The following is a 10,000-nucleotide window of genomic DNA, read 5'->3' on the forward strand; positions in this document are numbered from 1 at the left end:
GCGCTGGGACACCACGGGAACCGGCTGACAGAACGCACCAGAACCTGGGCATGATGGTGGGAGGAGAGAGCAACGACAGAGACTACCTGGTCCTGACTCTGACCAAGAACGACCTGGACAAGGCCAACAAGGACAAGGCAAACAGGAACTTCTCCCCAAACTTCAAGGTAAAACCTCTCTGTTGGTTTACTGTAATCAAATGTTCAAAAATTCTCCCGGGATGTTTTTCACTGGATTCATGAGTTGGACAATTTGGACAATTAAATTTTAGTAAAATAATAATTATGTTTCCAATATTAGTACAAAGAAGTGTTAAGTCTAGAAAGTTTCTTTGTTGTCCTCTTCACAAGAACAATGTTGTCAGTTGTGGTGTGAGAATAAGTTACGTAACCGTGTGACTTAAGAAGTAAAGTTGTATTGTCTTGTTGTGACCTTACTAAAATATTTGATCTGTAGCAGCATCGATGGGCTCTGAAGATTATTATAGTGAACTAAACTTATAAAGTCTACTCCTGATAACATATTGCAATAAAAATGAAATCTAAACTAAATATTTTTAAAAATAAGAACTAAACTGAAATAAGCAAGTTAACTTTTAGACTTTTTGGGGGGAATTGTTGCTGCCTGAAATCCGTGATGTGTGGAAATTAGTGGAAAGTGAAAATAGCAGAGAAAAAGTTTTCTTTTCCCTTTAGAACTGATTAAGTCAAAAGCAACTTGTTCTTGTGAGAATAAAACGGCACCTTCTGGCTGTTCTCAGTGACCTCACCTAATCCTGTAATACTTGCTAGGATTACAAGATTAGGAAATTATTTGAGTAAAAGTTCTAACAAAATCTGTTTCATTTGTAAATGAAGTGCACCTGGTGGGTATTTCACGCACAGAACCTTGATAACACGTTGTGTCCTTTTCAGTATCCTCGATGAAATGTGCGTGTAAAACGTCGGTGTGAGGAACTGATTCGTGTAACTCAGAGGAAGCTACAGACTCAGATTTGGAGAAAAAGTTGCGGTGATTGGATAAAACTGCAAGGTCGTGCAGAATTCACAGGGATAAGTTGAATTTGTGTTAACTGTTCAGAAAGCAGCTTCATGGAGGGACGGATTAAAACCCAAGTAAGAACTAATGGAAAATCCAAAACTCTACTAACTGTGGCTCTGACTTCACAAAGCTCAGCGGTGCCGGGTTTTCTAGGAGTTTGTCATTCAGGGTAAATAATTCACAAATCACAAGGTGGGTTCAGCAGGTTGTTGACGCTGAAACATCTCGGTGTGTTCACAGCAGCCTGGTTTGGTCCGGTCGAACTGAACCCTCAAGCATTGACCTCCTTGGTGCGGTTCGTTTGGGTTGGTGTCAGTTGTCCTCTCTGGTTCTATTCCGGTGCAAACCTGTCCTAACTCTGTTTTTATTGTCTGCCTCAGGTGAAATTGTTCTTCACCAAGACGGTGGAGGAAGGAGCTAACTGTGATGCAAGCAGCACGTCGGCCTCGGTGACGCCGGACGTCAGCGACAACGAGCCGGATCACTACCGCTACTCCGACACGACAGACTCGGACCCGGAGAATGAGCCGTTTGAAGAGGACCATCACAATCAGATCACAAAAGTCTGACACACACAAACACACTCTCACACACATCCAGATAAAGACGTGTGTATGTGTATACTGTATACATACACACACACACACACACACACACACACACACACACACACAGAGTATGTATGTATGTATACACGTTCATGAACCCCCAGACTGAGACTAGCGCCATGTGAGCTAATGGGGGACTATAACCGACGGACCAGAGCTGATCTGTGGGACTCACTGAGCTCAGATCAGGATATAAGCTCCCCCCTCCCTCCAATCTTCTGTTCGATGCACAGCTGGACAATCACATTACATGGTGGGCGGAGGTGAGGGGGTGGGGAAAAACGTGTGGGTGGGGCCAGGCCTGGCAAACAGACGGCGGATGGACAATAAGACAGATGAATGGACAGACAGAGGAGATTTAAAAAAATAAAGGAGTAAAACTTGAATATAAACAAACTGAAAGACAAGTAGACTTCTTTAGTGACTACACCATGATGTTTGTTGGATAAATACCCACAATCCCCCCTGTGTCCTCCCTCCCTTCCTTCCTTCATGACCAGTTTTAGGAAACTTTATGCAGACCAGTCTTCATTTTTTCACCTCTTTGATCTTCAGTTTTGTGAAGCTGTTTGACAGATGACTCTTCTCTCTGTGTGCTCACGTCAAACGTTTGGTCAAACTCACTTCAGATTTCCTGGTCTTCTTGTCACATGTGGACCCACGTGGACTTTTGAAGGCCAGCTGATGATGATATCGTTGAAATTTATAAATATTATATGTGTACTTATTTATTTGCACACAATTCTGTAAAATTCCCTTATTGGAAACTGAATTTGGATAATTTTAGGGAAACTAAAGGTAATTTTCACCTCGAGGACTGGTATGACTACAAGGACCAGTTTGAACTGGTTTAGACCTGTTAGTCCTCGGTTTGTACTGAGTCAGTAGATAAACATCTGAGCAGGTTCACACCAGTCAGTCTGTGTCATATCGGACCATCAAATCTGACCCAACGCAAAAAGGCCATGTTAGATCCAATTTGAGCCCATTTGGACCTTTGAGAGTCAGTTTGGTCCAGTCTGAACAAGCTTCAACCAGTTGGAGCCGGTTCAGTCCTGTCAGTTTGGACCACTCCATTGGAGCCACCGTGAACAGGCCAGTCTAAGTTGCTTTAGACCAGTCTGACAGTCTGGCCTATGCCAGTTTGGACCAGTCTTACATTGGTCTGGAGCAGTCTAAACCAGTTTGGAACAGCATAAACCAATTTGGTCCAGTCTACATTAGCTTGGACCAGTAGGAGCCGGTTCAGTCCAGTTTGGATTACTCCATCTGAGCCACTGTGAACAGGCCAGTCGGAGTCGCTTTTGACCAGTGTGACAGACCCATCCGAGTCAGGTTGGACCAGTCGTAAGTTGGTCTGGAGCAGTCTAAACCAGTTTGGATCACTGTAACTCTAGAATACAAATGACTTGATTCATTTATCTCAGATCTTTGGTCTGATGGTTTTAACCTGATGACTTTTGGAAACTCCGACCAAAGAACTTCCCAACTCATTTTTAACCCTTTTTCCAAGTCTTGAATCAAGTTTGGACCAAGCTGGACCAGTCTCATAGCAGGTCTTTACCAAATGTGGACCAGTTTCAGCTGGTCTGGACTGGCTTTGGGGTGAAGCGGCACACAGAGAGAATCGACAGCCTGTCGTTTGAATGTGACAATGGAGAAGAGAAACTATTATTCACAATCTGCTGCATTTCTGTCAATCATCTACTGTTGAAGACACTCATACAGTTCAAACCTACTGTGAACAAATTACTACTCTTCTGTCAGAAGGATTCTCTTCAATCAGCTCCTACAGAAAACTTCTTTTATACTCTGACTTGTATCAAACATTAAGCTAAACAACAAACAAGCTACACACAGTGTAATCATTCCATCAGTCGGACCTGTAGGCGAAAACACCCCGACGCAAACTGAATCACAGTCCACAGCTCCAGAGTCTTGGTTTTGATGTGCCTGGGATGCCTTCAGGGTCTCAGGGGGTTTGCACTTTCTTAAGGACGGTTCACTGAACATTGATGGATTTGTACGTAAACTCAGTCCATCCATCCTGATTTCTGTTGAAAGACACGCCTTTTATAAGCCTGCTGTTAGTGACGTTTGAGCTCAGAGTTTCCCGACCGTGAGATCACAATCCAACGTGGATGTAAGAGTAGATATCTAAGATGGATGAAATGTAAACATAAAGATCACTGTCCGCTCAACTTGGAGCTCCTTCCGTGTTTCTGACAACTCAGCTGCCAGAAGATTGAGAAACTCAGCCCAGCTGCTGACCAATCAGCTTCCAGCGGTTTCCGTGACCACCGTTGGTTCTGAGGGTCATGAGGTTCAGCCTCTGTGTATCTGTGGTTTCTGACTTTTCATAAAGGGTTATGATGCTCTGTAACTATTACTCTGTCAGTAGACTATTAATCATTTTACTTGCTTCTACGTGTTGGAGATATTTAAGCACTTAAATTCTTGCAAACTGTACGTACAGTTTTAGGATCCCATTAGCATTACAGCAGGTTCGAATCTGTTCCATCTGGATTTCACAGAAGTAAATGAACATCAGGGATGCTCCGCTTCATGTCTTTAATTAGATCATTAGCCATTAGAGCTAACCAATTTAAAGAAATCACCTGGTGGTCCATGTTCTTTGGGTTCTGACTCAGCGTTGGGGCAGCAAGTTAAAAGAGGATTTTAAACTTTTTTTGTAAATGTGAACAGACCTTTGGTTGATTATTGTGTGGCTGTACCTCTTATTGTCCACACAGGAAGCTACTTCCTGCTGAGCTGTTTCAGGAATGGGCAGTAAGATCACTGTTTGTTTGCATCACCCAAGTTATAATCGAGTTAGTTGTAATCAGTAACTCCAGAGTCCACCTCTGAAGTCATTTACATTGAATAGCAGCCAGTTTGCTTGGATTGACTGGAGTATCCCTGATGATCATCTGAAGGAACATCAGCGTCCAGATTGGATATGGGTAGAAGTTTTAGTCCTGATGTCTGATTTCCGTCCTGACACTTGGTGCTACTACCTATCATTGGCTCTGCGTTGGTCCTGTGTCATTCATGGTTTGTCGTAGGTGTGGTGTCAAGACTTTGGATTGGGTTTTGAAGTTCCTGTTGTTCACCCTGTAGGTCCGATCACACAGGACGTACTCCAGAGGCTTGAAAACAAGAAATCCTCAGTGATGTTTTTATTCTGAGGTCAAAGGCACCAGCAGTCTTTTTAAGAGCCATGAGATACTGAGATACTGAGACCTGTCTGGGACTAACCCTGACATCCAAATGGCTCTTGTCCATTCTTAACCTTGACGCTCCATGTTTTAAGTTGTTTACTGAGCTTCGTAAAGTATTATTATTTCAGTGCCCTTTATCACAGAGCTAACGCAGAAAGATGTTTCATCTTTTATCTGATTGGAAAGAAAAGAAAATGACGCAGAGGCATTTTTTGAAAACACTTCACTTCTTCATGGTGATAAACTTACCATCGTGGTTCCAGACCTCTGATTTGCTGCTGAATTGATGGCAGTTTCCCTGGTTGGGATTCAGACTGGCAATGTCGTCTTTCTGTGCCAGAACCAGCAAACTGTCCACAAAAATAATAACACAAGCAGAGGAGATCCGATGTTTTAAATCAACTTAATTGTACTCAAAACTTCATGAAGTCATTGGAGGAAGTGGAGGAAGGAGCCTGCTGCTGCGTCCTGTGTGATCACATCTTGAGGTGAAGCTCTCATGAAAGCCTGTTTTAGCTTTGTGCTAACAGCTGCCCAGTGCTTTAAAACAGGCATTGTGGGCTTACAGTTCATCTTGTTGGCTTTAAGGTGCTAAGCAAAGCTAGCCAGGACTGATGCTGAGCCTGTTGTCCATCTGCGGTGCTCTCTGTCAGCCACAAGTGTTCGTCCAGTCCTGATCTGTGACGCCCAGCAGCTCTGTCGTCAGCGTGGCGATCTATCCACAGGCTCTGTTAGTGTAACACACTTCTGTCCTGAGTCCTGTTTGGTGCTGTCATGCCGTGCCTCACTACCTGCCATCAGCCTGTTCAGACACGACCTGTGTGTAGCCTCGTTCACCCAGAAAACACAACGAACTCCTGCAAACTGCCGTGGACTCTAGAAACAGAACCAGCAAACCCTGATTCACTTTTCCACAGGATCGTAAATATTGTTCTACACAAAAACAGTTCAAACACAGTCTTACATTTTCGTTCTGGACGCTGTTGGAGGTGCAGCCACTAGATTGCAATTTTTTTTTAATGTTTGGGTGCCTTTTAAAGCAAAAGTTGCTTGAGTGAGGCCAGTTCTCTTAGGTTGTTGCTAGAGTCAAAAATCGACGCCCACCAAGTGCCAAAATATGGGTAGATTTTCCATTTGGCAAGTAAATCTCAGAAGGATACCCAAGTTTCATGGCATAAATTACTGTACGGGACATCAGCTACTCCGCTAATCTCTCACTCTCCGCCGGTCGGCTGCTTTCACGTAGCAATATTTAAAAGGAATAAATCGGCCTTTAAAATGAAGAAGCGCACACAAAAACAAAGTGAGACATGGAGGTTTGGAGATAAAGACGTTGTAAGAGGCTGATGAGTTGTTGACTAGTGAGTCAAAAAGTTAATTTCAGATGTTGGTTGAGACCCACGTTGGTTAATGCATGTTCCAGCGCTAAGTGTGTCCTGCTGCGTCCTTGAACGCCACACAAACCGGCTGGCTCTGAATGGGCTTCAGGTGCTGTCCACGTCTCTGACTGTTTCAGGTGCTCAATATCTTTTTCTTTTGATCATTTTATAGTTGTTGGTTTTAGGCAACACGTCTTAGTTCAAGTGTCCACCTGTTAGGTCTTTTCCACAAACATGGAACCAGCTCTGTTCCAGTTCAGGCACCTAATTTTGAACCATTTCCACCAAAAATGAACCGGTTCAGAACCTGAGAAGCAGGTTGTTGTGCAGCGCCCTCTGTTGATGACATCTTTGATTACAGTGATTCTACTCAAAACTGATGGACATTTGGGCTGGTTCACTAGACAGTACCAAGGTTCCAAGAATCTTGAACAGAACCAGTGAAAAAAAAACTTATTTTATGGAAAAGGGATGTTGGGACAGAACCAGTGTTGATTCAGAAATAGGATTTTCTCTTGAACTGTTTAAATTTGGCACCAGACATTTAAAAGGAAATGTTCTTAAGCGGCAAGAAGCAACAAAAAGTTCAAGAAGGATGTTTCCAAACTAATTTAGTGCTTTTCAGTGTCCGTGCAGAGAGCTGAAGGCTACAGACGAGTGCAGCGGAGAACGTGGGACGCGTTGACCTGGACATTAGTTCCCTGTTGAAGATCAGCGAGTTTGTTGTAAACAGTGAAATCGGTCGTGTCTCCGTTGAGGTTGATCACATGTGAACATCTGAATGAACTTCAACAATCACATCAACAGTTTTACACTCAAACTCCTGTGATTCTTTCAGCCAGAAAGCTTCTTTGTTTTGTCCGTTTCAGTCGACCAGATGACACTTCAGCTCTGTGTTTACATCTCATCACCAAACCTGCCAAATGAAGCTCAGACTGACATTTTCTTCATGTTTCATTTGTTTGTTGGTTAGTTTGGAGTTGACGAGGTGAGCGTAATCTATGTTCATGTTCTGTCTTAAGGTGCGGTCACATCAGCCCCGCCCTCAGGCTGCTGGTGTCACAACTAACATTTCAAAACCCAATCAGTGTTTCTATTGGCTGGAGGTGGGCGGTGACGTCTCACCTAGAGGTCTCACACAAACAGGACAGTCATTTTCAGATTTGTTGTTTTTGATGTGATTGAGAGACAGAGGGAGTGTTCACGAGACCGAGGTGTCATGTGACCGCACCTTTACCTGAAGCCAACAACAGTGTTAAGATCCTCAGAGTCGTGAAACATCAACCACCTCCGTCTACCACGCTGGTCCTTTGGACAGATGTTTTGTGGCGACGAACGTCACCTGACAGCTGCTGGAAATCAGCATCATGAAAACTTAAATTCAGAAAACTTTTCAATCCCATTTGGATCAGAATATTTAAAAATCATCTGTGACAGACAGATGTGGTCAATCATTTGACCTGTCCAGCCTTTCAGAATGATCAACAATCGAATGTTCTTGAAGCTCCACCCCCGTAGTTACTAGAGACGCACCCATCGACCGGCCAGAGACCGGAACGGCCGGTTTTCAGCGTGACCGGCTGGTCAGTGTCACAAATCCAGTTCTGTACCCGTCATTGTCACACACATCTTCTGCACGATGGTCACGTCATGCGTGCAGCAGACAAACTGACCGTGATGTCACCACAGCGCAGCTACACACTCTGACACACGTCTGCATGAAGATGATGTCAGAGACAGATTCAAAGAACAAGATAAAGAGAAGACAGACAGTTGAGACAGATCAGCTGACGATGTCTCAGATCAGCTGACTCTGTAGCTCTTCATGCTAATGTTAGCTAGCAGCAGACTGCTGTTCACAGACTGACAGTTCAAATCTCACTTCCTGTTCTGTCTGAAGAATAAACAACCTGTGTTGATGCGTCTCCTCAAACATTTTCTCATCCAGACTCCTTTAACTTCTGCATCGTTTTTTCTCACGGCAAAGTTTTACTGCAGAAAACTGTTGCACCGCGTCCGTCTCCGGTTTGTTTACATCTGCTTCCACAGGAAATCACGTGAAATCATGAGATCACATTCAGCTGATTCCTAATCTTAATGTAAACCTATAATAAATCCTGGCTGTAACCTGCAGGACTTTGGAGAAGATTTAAATAGTATTTAATGAATATTTAATAGTCAGTGTTTTATTATGAACATCTAATTTAATTTTTACATGAAAAGTTGCAAAAATGTTCGTGAATGCTGTCAGTTACAGTTTTTAGACTGAAAATCGGAATCGGCCAAAATCGAATTGGCAGGTCAGACCTTTATAAAAACCGGAAATCGGAATCGGCTAAGAAAATTGCAGTCGGTGCATCTCTGGTAGTTACTGTTGCTAAGCTGCTGGTCTTTCTGTTCTCATGCAGCAGTATACCATAATAACTCACATTAAACCAAACTTGGTGACAGATCTGGTTGTTGTTTTCGGCTCTAATGTTTATTTTCTTTTGTGACGTCGAGCTGAAGTTTTGACTCGGCGGTCCAGTGTTTCTGTTCATGTTTGTTTCACCACAGATCAACATGTCATGATAAACAGACCCTCTTCCTCCTCCCCGCTCTTCTTTTATTCTCTCCCTCCTCGTTTTATAATGAAATACAAACACTGTAAAGGTGAATAAACTATTTATAAACATCTGTTAGCGTCCGTCATGCATTATTTTAAAAACTGAAACTCTCATGTGTCTGCAGGTGTGTTCACATTTAATCCCTCATGATGATTTTCCGCTCGTCGACCTGCCCGCCACACTTCACCACAACCAATCATTATTTTATCAAAACAATCATAAAGAAATGCAAAATGACTAAACAGACACACAAGATGACCACAGAGACGCCAAACGACTACGAAAACATGCAGATTACACCAAAGTGACACATCAGGAACTAAGCAGACATGAAAAACGACTATAAGAAACAAAATGACCACAGACAAAAAAGTGATGCAAAGTTAGCATGCTAACATTAGCTAACGGTGCACGCAGAGCGCAGCTGACGGGAACGTCTGCAGCTCAACCAAAGTGTTGGACACATTCAAATGTTGACCTGATGATGGCGCTAGATGAGACATCAGGTCTTAACACGTTTATCGTCGCTCATCACAGAGACACTGACACCAAAACCAAACCAGCACTTTATATACTGAATGTTATAACAGCCCTGTGTCAGCCTTATGTCAGTCCCACTGCACAGACGGGGAACAAGGACCTCGGCTGAACTTTCTACGTTCTACGTTCTAAATTCAGATGAATCTGCATGAAGTGATTTTCTGCTGCAGAAACAAACATTTCAGTTTTCTGTGTGAGATCTACCAGTGACTTGGCAGAAATGATAATCGCTTCCCCCACAATGCACTGCAGTAGCACTACTGAGTGCGCTCCATACGACTGGAGAAGACGCGAGGAAAAATTAGGTCACACACACGCACACACACACACACACACAGACACAGACACAGACACACACACACACACACACACACACACACACACACACACACACACACACACACAGCCTTGTGGGCACCAAACCATAACTAATTCTGTCTTATCTGCTTCTATAAAAAGATCAAAGTGTAAAGCAGAGAAACCAGAAGCTTCTTCACTCGTCTGTTTGACTTTATTCAGCTGCGTCCGTCTGTCAAACAGCTGCAGGCAGACGGACAGACACCTGTCCTCACTGACGTCCTCAGGTGAGACGCACTGACATCACA

At 43.4% G+C, this 10,000-nt stretch overlaps 1 protein-coding gene across 1 annotated transcript in view; it reads left to right on the plus strand.

The window, feature by feature from the left end:
• ptenb (phosphatase and tensin homolog B) overlaps nt 1-2,401 on the plus strand; it is an 11,245-nt gene extending 8,844 nt beyond the window's left edge. Inside the window, exons 8-9 of the mRNA XM_084741186.1 lie at nt 1-167; nt 1,422-2,401. The exon at nt 1-167 is cut by the window's left edge and continues 79 nt beyond it. Of these exons, the coding sequence (XP_084597312.1) occupies nt 1-167; nt 1,422-1,610 (356 nt within the window). The 3' untranslated portion in view covers nt 1,611-2,401. The remainder of the gene's footprint in view (nt 168-1,421) is intronic.
• The last annotated feature ends 7,599 nt before the right edge of the window (nt 2,402-10,000 follow it).

Source organism: Lutjanus erythropterus, chromosome 17, assembly GCF_056507025.1.
Source record: "Lutjanus erythropterus isolate fLutEry1 chromosome 17, fLutEry1.hap2, whole genome shotgun sequence".
Classification (NCBI taxonomy): Eukaryota; Metazoa; Chordata; class Actinopteri; order Lutjaniformes; family Lutjanidae; genus Lutjanus; species Lutjanus erythropterus.